The 25,424-nt window shown below is 35.1% G+C and overlaps 1 protein-coding gene across 1 annotated transcript; it reads left to right on the forward strand.

Moving 5' to 3' along the window:
- Positions 1 to 10,379: 10,379 nt before the first annotated feature.
- Positions 10,380 to 16,408, forward strand: LOC131031094 (uncharacterized). The gene is made up of 8 exons (XM_057962122.2): positions 10,380 to 11,894; positions 12,009 to 12,074; positions 12,161 to 12,279; positions 12,372 to 12,629; positions 12,766 to 12,858; positions 12,953 to 13,663; positions 15,122 to 15,399; positions 15,486 to 16,408. Exons 1-7 carry the CDS (start codon positions 10,391 to 10,393, stop codon positions 15,143 to 15,145), a joined length of 2,775 nt encoding a protein of 924 aa, XP_057818105.2. The 5' UTR covers positions 10,380 to 10,390; the 3' UTR covers positions 15,146 to 15,399; positions 15,486 to 16,408.
- Positions 16,409 to 25,424: the final 9,016 nt, after the last annotated feature.

Genomic DNA, 25,424 nt, shown 5'->3' on the forward strand with positions numbered 1-25,424 from the left:
GAAAGCAGGAGAGAAAATGAAGAACTTGAAACACTATTTGCAAGAAAAATGCCTAAAGGTCCATTTGGAAGTAAGTATGAAGGTAAAACACCCTTTAAATGTTTTAATTGTAATAAGATTGGTCATATGGCTTCAAGATGCCCTGATAGACATGCTAGACTAAGAGAAGAAGCTAGAAGAACGTACAAGCCTAACTCTGAATATCAGAGATATAGATTCAAGAAGAATAAAGATAAATCTTGTTATCTTGCTAATGAAGGAGTCACTGATGATTCTGATGAGGATCCGACAGACAATGGATGGGTATTTGTTGCTATTGCAGAAGATACATCGGCACCTACTGTTCAACCGGTAGAGTAGGCCCTAGCAGCTAAAGTTGAAGTTAAGGAGGAATGGATTATTGATTCAGGATGTTCACATCACATGACTGGAGATAAGAGTAAATTCTTATCCTTTCAGGAATATAATGGAGGCCTGGTAAGATTCGGAGATGATAAAACTTGTTCAATCAAAGGTAAAGGAACTATATCTCTTGATGGAAAGCATAATACTGACAATGTTTACTATGTTGAAGGTTTAAAACATAATCTACTAAGTGTTGGTCAATTAGTTGAAAAAGAATTTTAGTTACAGTTCAAGAATGGGAAATGCAAAATCATGAACAAACAGACTAGAGGTAATATCTTTCATTTGAATATCAATGAAAAAACATGCTTGATTGCACATATTGATGAAAGTTGGCTATGGCATAAGAGACTTTGTCATGTAAATTTTGATTGCATTGTGAAAATCAGTACAACTAAGGCAGTTAGAGATTTACCTAAGATTGTTAAACCTCACGATCCGGTATGTAAGGAATGTCAATTTGGAAAGCAAGTTAGAGCATCTTTTAAAAGTATTCCAGAAAAATCCAATAATGCTCTTGACTTAATTCACACTGATCTATGTGGTCCAGCTAGAACTAAAAGCTTACAAGGTGATAGATATTTCATGCTAATCATTGATGACTATTCTAGAATGTGTTGGGTTACTTTTCTCAGAGAAAAATCAGAAGCATTTGGGAAGTTCAAACTATTCAAAGAAATGGTAGAAAATGAAACCAGCAAGAAAATCAAATGTCTGAGGACAGATCAAGGAGGTGAATTCACATCTAAGGAATTTAATATATTCTGTGAATTGAATGGAATCAGAAGACAGTTATCAGCACCCCGGACACCACAACAGAATGGAGTTGTAGAAAGGAAAAACAGAACTATCTTAGAAGCAGCTAGAAGTATGTTATCAGAAGCAAATCTACCACATGTATATTGGAGAGAGGCAGTAAGCACAGCGGTCTACACATTCAACAAAGTTCACATCAAAGGAGAAACCAGTAAGACCCCTCATGAACTATGGTTTGGTATTACTCCTACTCTTAAGTATTTCAGAATATTTGGAAGTAAATGCTATATTAGAAGAGATGAGTATATTGGCAAATTTGATCCTAGAAGTGATGAAAAAATATTTCTTGGTTATTCATCCAAGAGCAAGGCATATAGATGTTTTAATAAAAGATTGCAGAAAATTGTTGAGAGTACAAATGTGAAGATTCATGAATAATTTAGAGGAACCTCGAGGTATATAGACTCTGAACCGGCAACAAAGATTCTGACAAATGAACCTACTTTGAATCCACCGGTACAGAATGAAGATCCAGTTACACCGGCATCATCTGAAAATTCTACAGTAACTGAAGAACAACAACAAACGAAGACACCCCGGTATGTAAGACTGAATCATTCAGAAGATCAGATAATTGGAAACAAATATAAAGGTGTTATGACAAGAGGAAAATTGGCAAATGAAGAGGTATGTCTTATTTCTCAAATTGAACCATCATCAATTAATGAGGCATGTGAAGATAAACACTGGATTAAAGCTATGGAAGAAGAATTAGAACAAATAGAGAAAAATAATACATGGACATTAGTACCTCGACCTAAAGATAAAAATGTTATTGGAACAAAATGGGTATTTATAAACAAACTTAATGAAGATGGAAAGGTAATAAGAAATAAAGCAAGACTAGTGTGTAAGAGATATTCACAGAAAAAAGGAATTGATTACAATGAAACCTATGCACCGGTAGCTAGAGTTGAGGCAGTCAGATTATTCTTGGCTTTTGCAGCACACAAGAACTACAAAGTATATCAAATGGATATTAAATGTGCATTTTTGAATGGAGATCTTGAAGAAGAAGTTTATATTGAGCAACTTGGTGGATTTTCTTTGACAGATAACAAAGATATGGTTTGCAGGTTAAGGAAATCTTTGTATGGATTAAAGCAAGCTCCAAGAGCTTGGTATGCTAGATTGGATAAATATCTTTTGAAGATTGGTTTTTCTAAAGGTAATGCTGACAGTAATTTATACTATAAAGTAACTAATGATGATATCTTGGTTATAGAAGTTTTTGTTGATGATATAATCTTTGGAGGAGAAGATGGATTATGTAAAGACTTTTCTAATGAGATGCAACAAGAATTTGAAATGTCTATGATTGGAGAGCTAAAATTCTTTTGAGGATTGCAAATTTCACAGACTGATAGAGGTATATTCTTGAGTCAATCTAAGTACTTGAAGGATTTACTAAAGAAATTTTGTATTGAAAATTCTAAACCGGTAAGCACACCTATGACTACAACTGATAAATTATCTTTGAAGTATGAATCAGAACTTGTTAATCCGACAAGATACAAATCTATGATAGGAGGACTACTGTATTTGACACAAACAAGATCTAATATTATGAATGCAGTATGTATTGTTTCTAGATTTCAAAGTAATCCAAAACAAAATCATGAATCAGTAGTAAAAAGGATTTTCCGGTACTTGCAAGGCACTAAAAATCTTGGCTTATGGTATCCTAGAGATGAAAACTTTGAATTATGTGCATACACAGATGCAAACTAGGCAAGAGATGTAGATGACAGAAAAAGCACCACCGACGGAGCATTTTTTCTTGGAAACAGATTAATTTCTTGGTTGAGTAAGAAACAAAGTTGTACATCTTTATCAATAGCTGAATCAGAATATGTTGCAGCGGCAACTAACTATACACAGGTATTATGGCTTAAACAAATGTTGAAGGACATAAAGGTAAAATGCAAGGAACCTATAATTATCTATTGTGACAACACTGCAGCAATTGATATATCTAAGAATCCGGTATTACATTCTAAAACTAAACATGTATCTATCAAACTGAATTTTCTGAAAGAGAATGTTGAAGCAAAAGAAGTAAAACTAGTTTATGTAAATACTAAAGAGCAGATTGCAGATATTTTTACTAAACCTCTGCCTAAAGAGACTTTTGAATATCTTAGAGATCAGCTTGGTGTCATACCTCCACCGGTAGAGACTTAGACAGTTGATGTTTGTCATCAACTGACAGATATAACAGATAAATCTTTCACTTCGGCTTTGATGAGAAAGCTACTTCTCAGGGGGAGAAGTTGATCTAATGGTGTTGTTGGTACAATGGTTGGTATTTTGTATTAGAACCTGGTTTTTGTATTTCTTTGGCATTTGATGTCAAAGGGGGAGAGATTGATATGGAAAAACACATGATATTCGTAGGGGAAGAGATTGTTGGAGAGACTGATTACTCTCTGTATCTGAATTTTGATTTCTGGTTATAATTTCTTTTGGGAGATTGTTGGTTTTTGGTATTTGGCATTTCTGTTTTGGCACTTTGATGGTTTTTCCATCGGGAGAAGTTGATCTAATGGTGTTGTTGGTACAATGGTTGGTATTTTGTATTGGAACTTGGTTTTTGTATTTCTTTGGCATTTGATGTCAAAGGGGGAGAGATTGATATGGAAAAACACATGATATTCGTAGGGGAAGAGATTGTTGGAGAGATTGATTACTCTCTTTATCTGAATTTTGATTTCTGGTTATAATCTCTTTTGGGAGATTGTTAGTTTTTGGTATTTGGCATTTCTGTTTTGGCACTTTGATGGTTTTTCCATCTTGTGTTACCATCAATGCCAAAGGGGGAGATTGTTGGTATTTTGGTATGGTTTTGTCATTGATGTCAACACCTATCACTTATCAACTTTGGTATACAGGCAATGTTCACCGACAAGCGACTTATGCACAGTCACCGGTATATGGTACACCGACAGGATATATTGTTCATAGGCACTTGGAATGACATGAAGAACACCTGGTTATGTTGGAGACATCGTTTGGACACTTTGTCTTGGAGAATTGTTCATTGGTATATTCGTATTTGCATATTTGCTGTTACCGGCAAATAGGTCCAGAATAAGCACCGACAGGCTTATCTATTCCAGATCAGCACGACACGCTTTGGAGATGATTTATTATTATTATTATTGTAAATGCATTAAGCCGACATGTTGAATCGGATATTGCATCGGTTATTGATTTATTTGTAAATTGCTTTTATTGTAATATCTTGTAGAGCCGACCTACTAAAATTGGTCTTAGGTTATGGTATTTATGTAAGATCTTATTTGCAAGATCGAATGAGGAATGCGAAATAGAATTGTGTGAACGTATATGCGAGATTAAGCAGAGCTATACACGCAGACATCATCTGAAGGTTGAAGGAAGGTTTTTGTGAAGACAATTAGAACTACACCGGTATTGAATCCAACATATGAAGATGTTATTTTGAGCAGTACATTATTATTGGATTAAACCATCCAATTGTAGTCAGTGTGACTCCCATTTGTGTTTGAGCAGTGAGCTCTAGGCGCTTGGCCTTTTTGTATGTGCAGACCCCATTTGTATACACATATTATCTGCAGTAGTATCATCTGATTGTGGGTAAGGTTTCCCATCGTGGTTTTTTCTCTTACAGGGTTTCCACGTACAAACATTGGTGTTATGTGTTGTGGATGTTATTGTCTTTCTATTTCATGCATTAATCTTTACCGGTACTACAATTAACTGATAAACTGTCTGCCGGCATAAAGTTTGGTTTACCGGTATTAAGTATTAAGTTTGGATAAGTTGTTTTTGGTTTAAATTTATTTGACAACTGATTCACCCCCCCTCCCCCTGCCCCCTCTCTCAGTTGCCTCCGGGACCTAACAATCTGCTACATCCATCCCTGTAGTGGTCGTAGCATAGGATGAGGAAGTCCACTCCTCACCAACAAACATGCGCCTCAAAGATGCCTTTGATTTTAACAAGGATTTCAATGTGAGGAAATTCGAGGCAAATCTCGTTATACCAAGACGAGCCAATTCTCTTTCCCCCGTGTATTGCCTCATAATGCTAAGGACCAATGCATGATTGTAAATAAATTTGCATATATTCTTGGCCCTTTCAACGCATTCTTTCACCCATCCAAGCTTACCTATATCCACTAGCATGAGGTCAAGGCAATGGGCCGCACATGGAGACCAAAAGATTTTTGGGTGCCTCTCCATCAAAAGTTTTCTTGCAACAATTTTAAATTAGTTAAAGAATTAGATGTGATAAGTATCAAGAAATTTTACCATTAATATTTAAAACTTAAAAAACTTAAAAGTTTAAAAGTTAAAACTTAAAAGAAAACTTTTAAAGTTTACCTGCAGCAACATAACTTGCTGCATTATCCGTCACCACTTGCACCACATTTTCTTCCCCCACCTCATCTATAACTTCCTCAATAGCCTCACATAAGTATGCCACATTTTTGACATGTGAGGAAGCATCGATGGACTTCAAAAATATGGTGGATCCTGAAAATAAAACAAATTAATTATCAATAAATTAGAATGTAAATTATTCAATTTCAATCACAATGCATTTAGAGAAGTAAAATGATCAATCACCTCCGCTGGAAACAAGAAAATTTAGGAGTGTTCTATTTCTCTTATCAGTCCAACCATTTGTCATGATGGTGCAACACTTGTGGCTCCAAGATTGGCGGTGCTCCTCTAGGTTAACTTTCATATCTTCCACCATTTCCAACAAGAGAGGGCCACTCAACTCAGTATCACTAGGGGCTTTAAACCCCACCCCACAAATGGTTACTGCATCAATCATGCCTTGCCAATAAGGAGACATGTCACAAATTGAAATAGATTAAATAAGAAAAGTTCAATTTCAATTTCAATTTTGCAGAAGTACCTGACTGCAATAAATGGAATGTTGCAGAAGTACCAAAACTTGCAAATTGTTTTTCATCCTGCATCATGGACCTCTTTGTTCCAAGACATGCTCTCAAGCGAAGGTTGTGCGCCAGGAGTAGTGCGTGGTACAAAGAAATTGTCTATCTTGGATTTTTGCACTCTAGGACCAAAAGTGTGACTAGTAGGAGCAGAAATAGAAGTACTAGCACTAGCAGAAGGACTAGGACGAAAGGGAGGCATAGAAGAACCTTCTCCAACACAACCTATGGATGCAGCTATGGATGCGGATGTGGATGCGGATGTGGGTGGAGAGGAACCAATATGACATAACTCCTCTCTTTGTCTTTTTTTTTGTTTGCTTATGTATTCCAAAATTTTCTAATTGGACGTAACAAAAACGGACTGCTTTGGGAGGTGCCTTGATACAAGGCTCAGTATCATGACCATGTATGCCAGCAATATGATATTTCAATCTATTTATCCCCCCATGGTTAATTTCCTTACAAAAACTACACTTGGTTTGATTTCTTTGTCTACCAGGGAATTCTTCAGTGTATTTCCATGCCTCATCTTTTTGCCCATGTTTCCTAGGCTTAGGTTGTGGAGGATTAGGATGAGCCATTAGGAAAAAAAATTGTTTTCAAAACGTGAGGGCTGCTCCAATAAGACAATTTTACAAATCACCATTTGAGCATTGTGTTTGACAAAGTTTTAAATTTAAAATTTTAAACTAATTAAAAAAAATCAGCAAAGACTAATTTGTGCATTGTGTTTTTTCTTGAAAATTTTCAAATTTCAAAGAAAGAAATTAAGAATTGAGAAAAATCAGCAAACCCTAGATTTTTTTTTAGAAAAAATTGTAAATAGATGTATACAATTTTTTCAAAAAAAAAAATCTAGCTTTACAATTTAAAAAAAAAAAAATCTAGGGTTTGCTATGCTATTGTTCTATTTATCTCATTTGATTGATCATTGAAGTATGCAATATAGATTTGGAAAGTTGAACTTCAAAAAAAAATAACAACAAAACAAAAAATCCATAAATATAGAAAAAAAACCAACATAATCAATAAAAATTAACACTTACTTATTTCAAATTTGTTGAGAAGTGTTTGAAATGAACTTCTATGGACTCCTTGATGTTCTCAATGCAACTGTAGTGCTGCCCCAATGTGATTTGTGCAAGCTTTTCACCTCTTCCTCTCAGCTGGTTGCAAAACTATGGCTTCCTATTTTTCTCTCTTACTCTCTTCCACTCATAAAAGTGAATTGCAATACCTTTTAGGGTTATAAGAAAGGGAAATTTAAAAAAAAAACATATAAAAATGTTATATTTTTTTAAGTTTTTGTGACTGCACGTTTTGACTTGATGCGGCAAGGTCACGAGCCTCGGACTCGGCGAGTCAGGGTGTGACTCGCTGACTCGACGAGTCAAGCGAGTCACACTCCCTCACCGTGACCCGGCGGAGGTCACCCGGCCCACTGACTCGCGTGACTCGCCGCGAGTCACGGAACTCTGCTACTACTAGATCATTATTAGAGACTTGTTCACCAAAATTAGCTAATTTATCCCTTAATTCCTTTACTTTGGATAAATAATCACTAATATTTTCATTTACTTCTGTTTTAATTGAAAATAATTTACTCTTCAAAAACAAAATTTTATTGTGTTTGTAATCTCATACAAACTTTTCAAAAAACCGTCCACATATCTTTAGAAGTAGTGATATCTCTTATATGAGGGATGACTAAATCCTTTATTGACATACACAAGAGAATCTTAGCTTTGAATTTTCTTTTCTCTTAGTCTTTAACAGGTGGTGCCATAAATTTGGCCTCAATGCCAATTACAATGCTCCAAATATTGTATCCTTTCATTATAGTCTGCATCTTGAACTTCCAGTTAACATAATTGGAACCGTCTAAATCATTGATTTATTTAGATAAATGTGAAATTGAAAAACTTTTACCAATTTCGCATACCTTGAGTGCAGCTCTTTCCAATCACCTTGTGTACTGTCACAATCAGCACTATTCAAATTCACAACGCCTCACAAAAAAGGGCTCAACTCTACCTCTTTGCCCTGAATTTCCAGTTATAAAGACTAACACTTAATTGGGGTTTGACTGCAAAAGCAACTTCCAACAAGCCTTGTCTCTTATTCAAATATCTTGCAGCTTCAACACACTTCAAATATTTTGTTAGCAACAAGAAACAAATCATAGGTCTTTCGTATGCAACATTGTGAACAGCTTTAGACTTGGCTCTAATACCAAAACAAAAAACGGATCATACGCCAAGACAAAAAAAACGGAGCATTAACACACACTCAGAAATGAACAGCTGAAAAGTTCGCTGGATAATTATTCTGGAGCAAAAAATACATATTTATAGCTGCATAATGACTAAACAACTTCGTATATTTCTGCTACTTAGTTTGGCAACAAACTTTTGCTGATTGACGGGTAATCGAAAATATTTGACAAACACACTAAGTTATTTGAAGCCAAATAGAACATCTTCAATTGTTTATTGACACCTAGTGCACATCTAATGATTAGTTTATAACAGAATTCAATGTTTTAATATTCAATATAATTGTATAGTTTCTGATGATGAATAGAACAAGACAAGAGAAGAGAATATCTATTCGTGATGATGAATCATAGAATTTGATTTGAAATGTTGAAAAAAAAAACTTAATTAATCAAAACCAAAAATGATACAATAATATTATGAATTGTGAAAATCAAATATCTATAATTTTTTTTTATCAATTCTTAATCATATTTAAAGATATTTAACAATCAAACTAGATAATTAAACAGTTAATTTTAAATAACATTTATTTTAAACTCTCATCTATTCTCGAGCTATTGCTAGGATTGAAAATCGAATAAAAAACATTATACAGACAGATGGGAAAGCTCTTAATTATTTCTGTATACATGAACTATTTTGTTAAAAAAAAATCATCAGTTGTAGAAACTCATTCCAAGCACTCCATCTTGAAAAGTCAACGAAGATAGAAAAACTCCAGTTTCGGTTCTTTTTATGTTTAATAAATAGATCCTTTGCTGCAGAAAAGAAAGACAGGCTCCAGATTACAGAGATGAGTTCCACGCAAATAAGTATGCCTTTCAATAAGATTGATAGGAGTTATACAACTCCTCCTGGATGGCGTTTAGCAACTTTCCAAAAAGTAAGAGAGAATCTTGAGAGCATTAAAGAGCAAGGTCTTCTTACGGGTAAAGATCGTGCACGTCTTCTTGATGGCTGGATAACTGGTCCCTCCTATAATTTTCAGATGGGAAATAACTTCAGATTTTGTATTGGCTACATGCTTATTATTCAATCTCACCCCCAAGATAACTATTCCTCCGGTAAGTAGTATAGATTTTTCTTTGTTCAATTGAAATTAAATTGATGTGAAACCATTTTTGATGTGCCATTTTCGATTCAGGTGATTCAGGAATGGAACTTTACGAGGGTGTCAGTCTCACTGATGAAGGAAAGCAGGTGGCATTACTTCTATGTTGTGAAGATTGGATTATGAGGTTGTATATTGGCTTCTCAACTCTTGGGATAAAACAGAAACTATGGACCCAAGAGATGTGAGAGATGGGATGAAAGCACTCAACAATGCACCAGCTGTCGAAGAGATGAAAAAACTGAACAACTTGATAAATGATTTGGCCAGAAAGCTTGGGGAAACCTCTATCAGCGTGAAGGCAGGCAACCAAAAGCTTACGCTACGTTCAATTAAAGATGTGCTATCTGACCTTTGGAGGACATCCTGTTGGGACAAACTGACGGAATCTCATAAGGCACTCTTGGGTTGCAGCTTTCAAAATCATTTAGCAGTCGCATATCGGTCCGTAGGTACGTACTGGATTCAGGCTTTTGAATTTCATACAGACTCGGCAGATGCCCCGTGGAATGCTGTGTGGGAGCATTTTTCTACCGAGGTTTTGAGAATATGTACGACTTTAAGTTTTCAAGTTGTGATACATAAGTGGAAAGAGGAGAGTTCTCATGAAGTGACCAAGAGCCACTCGAATTTCATCCTTTCTACTTTCATTCTTCAGTATATACATAGATCCATTTTGAATTATAGCCTTCTATTTAAGGAGAAACATGGGAAAAATAATATGCTTGAAAAATTAATGACTGTCCCTTGCGATGGAAATTTCAATGTTCTTGACAAGGTTTTACAGTTGGCCGCGGGCGAAGGGATGTTATTATCATCAACAAGATGTTAGACTGTGGAGCACATGCACTGAGCCAAAACCAAGACAAACAAACAGCTTTACATGTTGCCTTCGCCCATATTAAGGAGGAGGATAAGATAGAGAAAGTGCTAAAAATTCTGCTGGACAGGTGTGATGCAAAAGAACAGTTAGTCAATGCAGAGGATGGAGGAGGGAAAACCGTTCTTCACCTCGCATCTTCTAGAGGGAAAGGGAAAATGTGCAGATTACTTCTTGAGAACGGGGCAAAACCAGATGCCAAAGATAACTGTGATCGACTGCCACTGCACTATGCAGTCGAGGAAAACAAGGGTGAAGTTATAGATTTGCTCATTGGGAGGAATGAATCTGATCAAGAGACAATTCATACGGTTCAAAGTTGCAAAGACAAGGATGGGAAAACCCCATTGGATATAGGGGCTGGCCAAAAGAACATCAAACTACTGACAAAGATTCTGCCAATTTTAGATCAACCTCCTGAAGTGTATTTTGATAGCGTGGACCATGGCAAGCTTTTGCGTCATTTTGCACTGGAAGGCAAGACAGATCTTGTGAGTAAGCTGTTGGAGAGGGGAGTAAGTCTACTAGACGTGGATGAGGAGGGGAAAATAGCTTTGCATTATGCTGCTATGTGTGAAGATGATTTTGGGACGACAGATACAGTTGATCTACTACTGAAATGCAAAGATAGAAAGAAGCTTATATCCATATGTGATAACAAGGGAAAAACAGCTCTTCATGTAATAGCGTACAAGGGATATTCATCTCTCGAGGATAAGGTATTTGCAGATCTTCAAAATTTAGTAGATATAAAAGATAGAGAAGGTCGAAACTCTCTTTACGATGCAACTGAAGGAAAATCCGATGTATCAGATACAATTCATGTCATTGTCAGTATGATGGAAAAAAAAGGCATCACCCTTGATGATATGATAGATCACAAAGGGTTAACCCCATTACACGTGGCTGCTTCACAAGGCAAGGTGTTTCAATCGGACGTCCTGCTCCGCCGATCAAAGCATCCAAAAATATATGTGAAGGTGAAAGATTACAAGGGACAAACGGCCCTCCATAAAGCTGCAGAAGGGGGACACGTGGATACCATTAAAGTTCTCTTTCACTGGGGAGCGCAGCCGCTTCTTGAACGTGACTGGCAAGGTAAAACGGCTCTGCACTACGCCGTCCAATCCAAAAGTGGAGAAGATAGAAAATACTTGGTTGAATTACTTCTAAAGAAATGTGGATCCGAGGAAAGACAGTTGCTTTTCTTGCGGATGTCAGCTGAAAGCTTAGGTACTGCTGAGAAAAATCTAAGCGATTGTCCGCTTCTTAGACACAAAATGGAAGAATTGACCAAGAAAGACGTCAATTTGTTGCGAACGGCTGCTCGTTTGGGACTTACTGAAATGTCAAAACAATTGCTTATAGAAGGTGCTAAGATTGAAGACCTTGACTATGGAGACTGGTACAGGTCAATATCAGACGAAGAGAGAGTCAATGCACGCAAAGGTAATTTAAGTATTCTTTTCAAAATAACTTAAACATAAGAATTTCTCTTCAATGCAAAAAAACAAAAAAACATGAGTGATTCTTATTGTTTGAAAATTGTGATGAGATTTGCAGTTCGGCGAAAGATTGTTAGGAGCCCAGTGCAGGCAAACGACCAACCATCTGTAGAAGACTATCTCGGTAAAACAATAGTATCTTCCCTTTTCGTCGAGTTCGCATAATCATTGATTTTAAATTATAAGGCTAAATCATGTTTAATCTTACAGGAAGAGCTGATTTTGCTTATGGTATTGCCGCATTACTGTTGAATCCTTATGTAGAACCCCCCATTGCTATTGGTATATGTGGTAGCTGGGGAATGGGAAAGTCCAGCCTAATGGGACAGGTTAAACGTTTGGTTTGTGTTTATCTTCTAATGCGCTAATATTTAGCTATACATAGATTTCGTAAATCTAAGTTTGCTTTTGTTTTAATTAGACCGAGATCATTTTACTGAAGACAGCAGCTCAATCTGCACTATTGCCGACTTTTAAAAGTTCGGAAATTGAGGGAGTTGAAGATTTGATGTTATCAGAGAAGGGCCAAAAAATATACGAAGAAATTCAGAGATGGGTGACATCCTTGTGGCTTGACTCAAATGTATTTGAATACTTCCTAGAGTGGATGAAGACTATCCCTTTAAGATTCAAAAATAGGATATTGTGCAGAAAGAGAAAAGATCCACGTTTAGGAAAGGTAAATTTTAATAATTAGACAATGTAAGAACTGTTCCAACCAACTATTCAATGTAAGGTAAATTTTAAAACTAGACATTGTAAGAACTATTCCAACTAACTATCAAATAAAATTGATTTTTGTTTGCGTTTGCTAGCGTCGGGACGATGTTGTCGAGTTTCTGGATATGGATGGATCTCCACTTGGCTCCATTTTTAAATCACTAGCTGCCATGGACCGTAGTTGCATGGTAAGTATCTTATTACTTGAAGAGAGATTCTTTATATTGTCTATAGTCCAAAGCCGAGTTCTTATTTTCGTCTTTTCTTATTTATCATTCCCAGTTCACTAGAAAAGGTCAACGATATCATTCAACAATTATAACCGTGCACGCCATCATAACTGTCCAGTATAATGCATGGAAGTATCGGAACGAGTCAGAAGCATTGGCTGGTTTGGCAGTCGAAATCACTAAGGAAATGGAAGGATTGATGACAGAAGCTCAGTGGCTGAGCACGTGTTGGAGAAGTCAGAAACAAACTATATTGATTAATGTTATCTTTCCATGCCTCCTTGCAATCTTCTTGGCTGGAACAATTGCTTGGATTTTATGGGTGGTACTGGATATATTCAATTTCAAGGATGTTGTAGAGCTAAAATATGCATCTTTACCGGCCACAATAGTCATCATGGCCTGGTCGGTGGGGAAATCAGTGATGAGCACTCTAAATCCTGTGAGTACTCAATTGTTGAATTACATGAAATTACCTGATCATACGGACAAGTTGGGTTATCAGGAAAGAGTAATCTCTGACATTACTTTTCTCAAAGGAGAGATTCGTAGAAAGCCATTTATTCTATGCGCCGCTGCGAGCTGCATCTGGCACTTCATTACTAGCTGCTGCTTTATTTTATACTTGTGGCCTAAATTCTTTCAACAGATCATGTCAAATCGGAAAGCTACTTCTACATATACATCTGATGGAAACGATGATCCCAGAATTATCGTGTTTGTAGATGATCTTGACCGATGTCAAGAATCTGTTATTTTGCAGGTAAATGCAACTTGAGAGTTTATTCCGTCTGAAAATTTATTATTAGTTAGAATTTGATGATTCAAAATTTCTATGCGATACAGGTTTTGTCAGCTATAAATCTTGTCTTGGCCGTATGCAAAATCAGTGTAATAGTAGGCATGGACAAAGCTGTAGAATTTTGAACCTGACCTATCCTCTCTGAACCAACTGATTAACAAACAATAACAGCAAAAAGAAGAAAACACCAATATCTTTATTGAAGCTTAATTAAAAAATTACAGAGAGGCTGTATATATAAAGAATTTGCAGTCTAGAAGAATAAATAATAACTGCAGTTCTAAATATATTCCTAGCTTTGCATGGAAAGCTACTAAGGCTCTCAAACTAAAAAAAGCAAACTACTCCCTAAATTAAGAATACAATAAGTGCATGCACAACATGCTTTATTTACTAAAAACAAACTCATGCAAAAAGCAAAACTAAAAATAGTCCTAAGGATTCATGCATGTTGGAGTACATCCTTTATTTGCATGAATCAACAAAAAAAACTATTAACTAAAAATAGCTTATGCATGGTGATGAATGGATAGCTTCATGTCCAAACTGGAGTTGCATGGAGCTGCATGCTAGAGCAGCATCACTTATCAACAAAAGCCACGATCAACCAAGCGATCATAAAAAGGCATGGAGATAAATCTCTACAACCGAGCGATCATAATAAGCAATTAGCGGAGAAGTATCTACAAAAGATAATTCAACTGTCAATTGACCTACCTGATCCCAGTCAAGACGAATTCAGGAGATTTTTGGAAGCACAGATCGGTGTGCTTGCTGAACAAATCAAAGAACCAAAAACAGAACCAGATGATGATGGCGATTATAATGCTCTTTTCTCTCCATTTGAAACAAGAAATGAAATTACAGATAATGTTAAGGAAATGTCTATCCCAGAAAAATTGCAACTAGGTAAAAACAGTATTACAAGAAGCAGCAATTTCGGTAGAATAAAAATAAATATTTCAGAGCTATATTTTTTCTGTATATGCTATTTAAACAATGGACAAATTTTGTTATATGTAGAACCACAAGTATCCTCTCAAATGGAAACACACGCAAGCGAGACTAGGATAGACGTCGCCACCATTGCAAATGTAGCGGGTAACTATCAAAAGAGATTACAATATTTTGATATTAATAGTGCTTCGCAAATTGTAAACAGAGATCTTTATTTAATAGAATTAGACGGAAGCAACAAAAGATACTAAACAGAACAAAATAGTGAATTTGAATTCCTTTACAGGCACCAACATCCGATTTTTAATTTATAAATACTACTTACTATGGAGAAGTGGTAAAGTTGATAAGGATGTTATTATTAATATTAATATGTATATATTAAATTGATTAACGACGTTTTAATATTTTGAATTCACCGATAAAAACTATTGTCTAAACTTAAAACACATCTTTAAGCAGGTGACCAAGGTTCTAGTGAGCTAATTCCAATAACGGAGATGCTGTTCGTGAGGTATATCTTACGAGAACAAGAGGCATTTTGTTATTTTCAAACAATGGTTACAGGTCTTCGGAAACTGCCTCAGCAGTGGAAATGTCTGCTTTACTACCATAGATGGGTGTGGTATATCTGCTTCATGAGGAGTGAAGCCCGATCTTTGGCTGGATGGGATGTTGAGTTGATCACTTGGATTTTTATTTGTTGGGAATGGCAAGACTATATGAACATTCTCATACAGGTAAGTAAATTTAGTACCAAATTAATTGCATCCTTACGAAGATAACAATATAAATAACTAAAATTGTATGTTATTTTTTTCTGCAGGAATGGAATAGAATTGGCATTCTGAAGACCTCCAAATCTGAATCTGGATTTAGTGGACCTACATTAGGAGACATAGTAGACTATTATATAGAAAATAATTTTAAGGTTAAAACCATGGTAGGCTCTCATATAGAAAATGATGAAAACATGGTACAGGATTCTGAAAGCAAAGAGTTCAAGCCACAAAATCCATATTCAGATTCTGGAAGCAAAGGGGCTTACAAGAATACAGAGGATCCTGGAAGCAGCAAGAGGGAACAATCATTAAAGGAAACGAAACAGAAGAGTGATAAGTATTTAGAGCCAGAGGAAAAGGAGCTAAAGAATTGGCGGAGAATGAAAGCAGCATTGAACAATTATGATGTCTCAATGAAGGGCATACAAGCTTTTCAGAGGTTTAGATTTTTTTGCGAAGCTGGCTATCTCCAATGGCCATTGCCTAAGCAAGAAACTTAAAGACTCCTAAAAATTCTGGACACTGTCATAAAGATGCTCTGAGCCACTAAGGCTGGGGTTCCATGGAGGGGGCTTCCTAAAAAATAGAGCAGGTGTTGCAGAGATTTTTTAGGAATTTTTTTAAGCGGGTGGTCCCATGAAATTTGTAGTGCACTTCTGCTTAAAAATTTAAGCTCCTAAATTGAAGGAAGCTGGTGGTCTCGTGAGTAATTCAGCTTAAAATTTTAAACATAAATTCTGATTTCCTTCTTAATTTTTTGCAAATTATAATTGACAAGTGGCATAAATTTATCCCTAAGCTGTAGGGGCTAATTCTAGCCCCACCCCATTTTTACCCACTCAAAAATGAAAATCTAAAAAGTAGGAGCTTCTATTTTTTAGGGGAAGATTCCAAATGATCCTGTAGCCCAATTTTTTTTTTCCATGAGACCGCTTTTTCTATAAAAATAGAGCCCAAGCCCCTCCCATGAAACCCCACCTATTTGTTCATGTAAGTAGCATTTATTTTAGCTAAACCATTAATTTTATAGCTTAAGCCAACAATAAAGGCGAATACGGAACATCTATAAATCTAATCTTTAATAGCTCTTTGAAGATTAATCTTATCGATCTATCTGTTTGCATAATAGTTTAAGGGGAAGTTTCATGGATTAGAAAATTAAAATGTTGATTTTTTTAAAAGAAACGTTTACTTAACTATACACATTACCTTATTCTGTTTGGAAATAACCTATCAAAGTGCAACTGTAGGCTCTGTGGCTAACAGGACAGGAAGTACACAGGAGCTGGAAATCAATAATGCCAGATTCTTTCATGGGATGACATTGCTTTTCAATGCTCAACATTCTTTGTGAAAGTCATTCCAACTGTTTTTTCTCATTGTTCTGCCCCTTTTGGCTTTGCAAATCTATTATTTTGCCAATGTCGATGTGTATTTTGGAACCAAGGGATTTCATATTGGATCATGCCCTGCAGGAGGTTCAACAACATGAATACTCTTCTGCTAGTTTGTTCTTAGTGCAGGAAGTCTTTATTTCAAGACACGTTTTTTTAAATTCTTGTTCCTTATTAAAAAGTAAGAAATTTGGATTAGAAGTTGGCACATACATCATTATTTGGAACAAGTTGGGTTGCTATGATCCAATTGTTTCTCTATTCAGTAAACTAACTGATGCTTGATATTGGAAGCCTTTCTCAGCTTCCTTTATATATTGGCTATTCATTGTTCATGGTTTTAGCCCTCACACGCATTGTTCTTGTTTATCCTTTTATCTGTTTTCTTCAGTTGGTCGGCTAGCAAGATCAATTGAAGCTGCTCTTCCTTTTATGTTATCCTATTTTCTCCTGCGTCAAATCTAATTTGAAATTGTTTATATAGATTTACTCATGTCTTCTTCAGCATGCAAGGTGCAGCTGTACTGAAGAGTCGTATAGAACAGATTTAGCTTTACAAAAATTAGCACTGGATTGAACAAATTTTACAATTAGCCTATCAATTCAGATTTGTCCCTTAAACTACAATTATTTATACGTTGGAAATTAAAGCTTATATTTTCTAATAAAATTATTTTAACGATGAGAATGTTTAGTTGATTTCAGATAGTTGAGAGTTAATTTTTTATAGAACAGTTAAAAGAAAAATGTAAAAATATAATATTTTACAAACATTTGTATGATTTATTCTAAGAAATCATTTATGAATAATTATATTATTCTATATATTTAAGAATAATTTAATTTAACTTTTAGGGAATGACCCCACAATACAGCAGTTAGTTGCAAGTCTCTAATAGAAAAGATCTTGGGTTCAAATCTATTTGATTGAATTTTATAGTGAGGGAGGGAAGGTAATTGTTCATTGGTTGAATATTTTATTTTAGTTGAAATAAAATATAATTAAAAATGGATTAGTTTTATATGTGAAATTGATTAATTTTATTTTTTTTAGGTTATTTTATTTTTCAGATAATTTTATCTTCTTCTAATATATATAGGGAAGTTCACATTAAAATTGATTATTTATCAAAAAGATATAGTTTTATGATTATAATTATTTTGTTATTTATTTTTTTCTTAAATTTTCTACACTTTGATATATAATTCTTAATTATTGTCATTGAATCTTATGCTTCTACTATGGCACATTTATTGCATTAAAATGTGTCTATGCATTAGGTATCATCTTAGATCTCATACCAATGGTCACTTCATATCACATTTGATAATTTTTAGAAAGTTTACATTTGTATTGTGTCTCAAGTTTTATTCCCATCCATACAAGGTCCAAGTATGAGTTATTGGGGCTTGTGAATTGTGATCCTTCCACATAGCATTCTCAGCAACCAACCAAGATGACAAACATAGCTGCAACAATATTGACTATAGATTCATAGTTGGAACACTTGGAATACACCCATGATAGGTAGCATCGTCAATCAATTCTCTAGTCTTCTTAAACGTGTGCAAAATTATCTAGAGAGAACTATCTCCAACAAATTGATGTAGGAGCATCTTTGGTTGATAGCAATCTATATTATCCCCAAAAGGGGGAAATAATAATGTCTTTATTTCTAATCATCTTTTTTTAAGCATTAGGTTATGATTTTTGCCAAATAGTTCATTCACATGTACTAGTGAAATTTATTTCCATGACTTCTAGAAGCATTAGCAACCATTTTGGGGATCTAAAGAGCTTTGTTAATCCATTACAACATCTAGAATTGTCCATGCATGTGAAGATGTGATTGAATTTTATATAAATTAGAATAGAAAGGGGTCTAGAAGAGAATAAGTGAATTAATTAAACAAATAAAAATTTAATAAATTAATAGAAGAAAGGGGAATAATTAAATAAATAAAATCATATATTTAATCAGGCTAGGACAATTTTAGGTGTCTACATTTTGCCCCTCTTTGAGACAATGCAGCTTATCATTTTGTTTCAAAAATGATAGATTAACTGATACGTGCCCCAATTTGGAAGGTGATGGTATGCCCCCTCAAGAGATTGGGTGAAAAATTGGCTAAAAGGTTCTGCCAATCTCTCGACAAAAAGGATATGGTAGACAAAACAACAAAATATGTGACGTAAAGTAGCAAAGAACAAACCAAGATTAGGTCACTATGGTTATGTGAGAGTGTGACAGGGTAACACAAACAACTAGGATTTTAGCTCCTATAAATAGGAGCTTGGGGGAAGGATCTCCTGAGAAAACATGTTTTGGATTGCTAAAAATGTGTGCCTAACAAAGCTAATAAAAAGCAAGGGCAAAGGTTGCAAATGTGATAGACAAATGTGGCTGATAAAGTTGAAGAAGAAAATGTGATAGACAAATGTAGCTGATAAAAATGATAAGATGATAAAGTTGATAAAACTATTACTGATGTCGTGATTACTATAATTACAGGTTGATTTGCCACCAATTATTTGGAGATGACTTAAAGATGCCAGGAGGATACATCAACAAGGATGAGATGGTTGATCAAGTGAAGCACTATAAGATGGTGCACGGGTCGCTGCATGGCTAGGGGGAGCGATAGAGGAGACAAAGGCGAAGGGGCGGGGTCATTGGGAGTGGCAAGATCGATAGGTGCAAGTGGAGGGAGACCACCACCATTAACAATAACAAGGACATGAGGCATCAAACCATCATCAGGGGCTCGAACACATTTGAGACCAACCAGGTTCGAGGGTGGGAGTTGCATACACGTATGGGTGATGATGATGAGGGTCCTAGTAGCCATTTTGTGATTTTCACATCATTATATCTGACACATTATTTTTTTGATATACATATGGGATGAGATCTATTTTTGGCAGTAACTATATACATGTGTTCTTATGTGATACTCTACAAGATATGATAGTCTATATACTTTCTGGGTGATCCCATAATACTACGTTACACTTTTTGGCCAAACTTGACACTGAAATCAACCTTTTGCATCAGATCTTTACTTTCTAAAACAGGTATAGCAGCTAAACCATTAATAATTTGAAGATGAAGTTAAACTACTGTGAGATTTTTCATATAGATTCTAAATATAATTTTTCAAATAATTAAAAATTAATTGTACATATCATAGTGTAACTTTTAATAGCTCAATATTTACAATAATCAACATTTTTCAGAAGAGACATTTGTTTGGTAATGCATAACATTTTTTATATCAAGAAGGAAATTTTAATTTTTGGAACATAGAATTGTCACACCAATATCTAGTGAGTGGATATTTTTTCATAATTTTTTGTTACATATATTTTTTTTAGTTAATTTTTTAAGACAGGGTGATTGTAATTTGGACAGAGGTGTATTTCGTAATGCATGAATTTTTTTGTATGCATTTGAATTAACTTCTTCTTTTTGTGTTGAAATGATGATATAAATACCCAGGGAAAAGATATTTTTTTCTCTATTTTTCAATTTTTCCACGTGTGAAACACAATTCTTAATGTTCAATTAAAAACCTACATTCATAAGAAATAAAACATAAATATATTAATGAAATTAAATATATTAAAAATTATACTATTTGAAAAGCTTACAATAAGGACTAAATATTTAAAAAATCAAAACTTCTAAATAAATTCATTTGACGCCCCAAAAGCTAATGTAAAAGTGGTTTTTTATCAACATTTTGATAAGTGTGAAGGATACTCTATTGTAGGTATGATTTAGAAGTAGAGAGGCTCTATCCAAGAAATTTTGATCTAAGATCCTTTTATCTAACTCTCCTAAATTAATTACTTCAAATGGGACCTCTTAAAGCTTAAATCATTATATTTTCAAAAATGTATGATTTCAGCAAAAATCCAGATGTACCAAAAAGTGTAGCCCAGTATTGTGGGATCACCCTTCTATGTGTAATATGTATGGATGATGATGGATTATGAGTTGACCTATGCAGATGCAAGATGTATGCTTATATGCTTATAAATGCATGACTGACATGTGGTGATATAGGATGGATGCTAATGCAATGCATGCCCCAAGTATTTTTGGTGTGTCATTATACTCAGTCAAGCAACACAAGACTACATGAAATGAAGGTCAAAGGAGAGGCGATGGAAGGAAGGATGGAAGGTAGAAGATATGAGATTGATGATATTTTGTGCATTTATCGTCATTGAGCTTATTATGGAAAATGATTGTGATCATCTAGATATGTTTTTGACCTAGATAGTCAACATACCATTTGCATGGAGATAAGGCACTTTCAAACAAGGAATGCCTCTGTTTACATGAGACTCATTATGTCCTCGATGGTCATAAGCCACCATATCCTGAAACAAGCCATAGTATACTAGAGAACAATCCACAAGTAGCAATCAGGTGAACATGCCCCATCCCGACCACTCTAGTCCCTAGACATCCTTGAGAAGCATAGGAAACTATAGCGTCGTAAATTATACACCCTTAATTGGGTGCTACAATTGCACACTTAGGTTAGCACCCGCCTTAGTATGTTTGCATTTTGTATTTTAAATTCCCTTCAAGCATTTAATTAATTAATTTAATTAAATCTAAAGTCTTCTACATCACTCAACACATTATAAAATTGGGCCTTTAACCCTAAGTGTGCCCCTTTTTATTTTATTTATTCAATTAATTATTTCATTAAAATCCCTAATTATGTCCCATTTCAACCTTCAAGGCCTGATTTCACATATCTAGACACCTTGAATTTTCACATACTCTTGGAATTAACTTTAGAGTCACAATATCTTGCTTCCCCGAAAATTTGGCAAAAAGTTGGTCGGACCAAGAGGCGGCCTCTTGATCCCGACTTTTTCTCCCCAAATTTTGGGAGAATGTTTTGGTGGTATTTTAATGTTTGAATCCCAGAGATTGCAAAAAAATATCATTTCTAGGTCGGCCTATGATCAAAAACAAAGTTAGGGTTTCATGTACATATAACATTTCTTTTTCTCATTTGAAGAATCCATTCTCTAGAAATTGAAGGAGCCTCTTATGAAGTGAAAGTGCAGGTTATGTGAAGTCTTCATCAGAAAATCAAGCATCTATCAAGTCTACATCAATCATCTTCAACATCAATTAGGAGCTTTGAAGATATTGAAGAATAATAGAAGATCACCGACTGTTGATTGGCTTGTACCTCTCCCTTAGGGTTTGGTATGGTTTCATGTTATTTTCTTGTCTTGGTATGAGCTTCATAACATCCATTTTTAGATTTACATTCATGCTTTAGATCCATTATTGCATTTTTTATTTGAAGCATTTACAATCATTTAGGGTTTTCTCTTCAAAGTGTAGGGTAGAACTCTAGATCTACGTTCTTGCTCAATTAGGATCTTCCATACATACAATATTCTTGGACACACATTTTCAATACATTATCAGCTATTTGTGGAGGTGGAAAACACTGAAACAATGGGTTTGACTAAGGCAAAACCCTAAATAGCCACCTAGACACCATTTTTCAAGTTGCAGGTGCAGGTACAGGAATCCGGCGCACGCACGAATTTTGGGACCAACGGGACACACAGTGCAGACTCGACATCAAAACCAAATCTCAATTTTCTAAGACCAAGGCGTGGCTCCTTGGTCCCCTATTTTTTGCAGTGTTTTTTGGCAATTCGACATTTCAGTGTCTCAGAGCTCAAATTCCAGAAGTTCAGCTCTCTGTGATATCAGGGACCAAGGCATGGCATATTGGTCCTGATTAGTTAGAAGCAAATTTTAGTGATAGGTGCACATTTGAACTCCTTTTCCAGCTCTGTATTCAGTCTCTCAGTTTCAGATTTATAATTTTTTGCATTTCCAGTTTATGTTTGCATCTTTGTTTATAGATCTTAGCATACTTGATTACTACATTGCATTTTGCACATCTCCTCTTCATAGTAACAAAGAAATAGAAACACTACAGACATTCCTTGACCCCCTCTCTCTCTTACAAGAAGTGGTCAAAGTGAATTATCTCTTAGGTTATTTTGTATTCCAATGTGTGCATGAGAATGGGATTAGGTCTTAGCTACTTGATTCTATTTTCATACATCACATTTTGGTGAACCCAATGTGAATCCAACCTTCTTATATTTTTATTTCTTAGTTAGATCTAGTTACTGCATCTTTCTCTTCATTCAAAAACATAAAAAAATAAAAAATAAAAAGAAGTGCATTGTATGTATCGTGTGTTTTAAGTTTTGTATGCACTATTCATTTCAAAAAAGTCGGATCTTTATTTGCAAGACTTTCATTCATATGATAATACATTTTCTCATGATGATTAATCAGTTTAGTACGGAAGAACTTAATTAATCTCTTGATGAGTTTTTATACCTTAAGCCTTCTAAACCAACATTTTGTCAAAAACTAATCAATCTTGTTACTATGCCATTTTGTAGTGATGATAAAGATAAGTTGAATGGTTCTTCTCAAGAATACATTCCTGTCACATCATCTTCTAAATCTAGTAACATGATGGTTAACAATAATCCTCTTTATGATGACTTGTCTCCTTTTGAGTCTAAACACAAACCCTTCAATAGATATGACCATGCTATGTTGAATGATAACTTTAGTGATTTTATGTCTATTCCAACCTATTGAAACAAATATCACACATCTAAAAGATTAATCAACCCGATAAATGTGAATGAGGATAACTTTCAAACACCTCCTAATAAACCCCTTTTTTTTGGTTCAAGGTGCTTGTCCTTTGCCAACATCATAAACTCTTAACAAGCCTCTCTTTGTGGTTCAAGGTGGTTATGGTAATGATCCCTTTTTCCCTCCTAATAAACCCATTATCACCATGCAAGGAGGGTATCCCACTAAGAGTCCTTATGAGTATGCTAAACAAATAACTAGAGAGAGTTATAATTCGGTTGATCATACCTATAACACAAGAAACAATACGCAACCTAATCCTCCTTTGGTTGTTCCAACTTCTCTTCCTAATCCTCAACCTAATCTTCCTCAAGTACCCCATATTTCACAAATTTTTGGTAAGGAGTATGATCTTATTAAACAACTTAAAACCTCCTGCCAATATCTCCCTTTGGGATCTAATTCAAACTTCTTCTACATATCATGGAATGTTACAAGATGCTTTAAAGACCTTGGATGTCCCACCTGCAGTGACATCTAATAATATGGCTTCTTTGATTGACTTCATGAAAACACCTAAATCTCAAATTGTGTTTAGCCAAGATGAGTTACCTCCTCGTGAAGTTCAACACCAATATGATCCTCTTATGATTGTTGTTCTTATCAATGGTAATTCTATAAGGTGAACCCTTGTGGATAATGGCTCTGGCCTTAACATTTGTAGTTTTAACTTACTACATAAGATTAAAGTGGATACTTCTCTCATCAAACCTAATTCTCTTACTATTCGTGGCTTTGATAATGTGGCTAGGTCTTCTCTAGGTATCATAACCTTGCCTGTTAAGATAGGACCTATTATCTTACCCACACCTATTCATGTTATGCTTGATAATTTTACTTATAATCTATTGTTAGGAAGACCTTTCATCCATAACATGCAAGTTGTTCCTTCCGCTTTGCATAGGCAAGTTAAGTTCATTTATAACAACAAGATGCATACCTTATTTGTCGATACCGATCTCCAAGCTTATTTGCAAACATCTTCTTCTAAGTCTTCCTTGACTAGTTCTTCCCCAACCATTTTTTATGTTTCTTTTGACATCTCTTCTTCCTCAAATACCCTTGTTCCCTCCAGTGATTCCAAGACTCTTGAAGAGGATTCTACCCAAATTGAATTTTCTCCCAAATGGGTACTCTCAAATGATGATTGGAGATCTCTAAACTTTAATCCTACTTTTGTGGGAGAATATAGGGTCTCCTTGAAATAATCTAAGATCGAGAAGGAGAAAGATAAGGATGAACCTAAAAATCAACCCACCTTATCCAAACCATTGAGTAACAACTTTGTGGTTGCTTCCACTTCTACACCTTCACCTATTTCTACTTCAACATATTTTGATATTCAAACCTATGAGAATCCACCTTTCCTTACAGAAATGAATAACCTCTATGGTCCTGGTTTTCATATCTTAGCTGAGAGTGGATATAATGGTAATGGTTGTAGCTCTCAAGAACAAGGGATAAGAGTTCCTATAGAGAACAATGTTCGTGAAATATCTTTTGGACTTGGATATAATCCCTTCAAACCCATCAAAGCCTCTAAGAGACCATCTATTAGTGTTAATGTCATTTTCTCTTCTTCTAAGTCTCTCTCACTAAATCATCCTGACTATATGGACTCTGATTCTAGTGTTTAGGCTTTGGATGTCTTTTCTATCGATGAGTCCTTGGCTAAGTTTCTAGGAGCTTATGATAGCCTTCCTCATTACCACCATAATCATGGATTTCCCTATTGTTTGAATGCGGAAGCATACTTTGGGAAAGATGTCGAATTGATAAAAGGTGATGATGAGAAAATTAAGGAGTTCCCTCAACCAATGGATATCCCTCAATAAAGAAATCTTCTTGTAAG

The sequence above is a fragment of the Cryptomeria japonica genome, chromosome 7, assembly GCF_030272615.1.
Source record: "Cryptomeria japonica chromosome 7, Sugi_1.0, whole genome shotgun sequence".
Taxonomy (NCBI): Eukaryota; Viridiplantae; Streptophyta; class Pinopsida; order Cupressales; family Cupressaceae; genus Cryptomeria; species Cryptomeria japonica.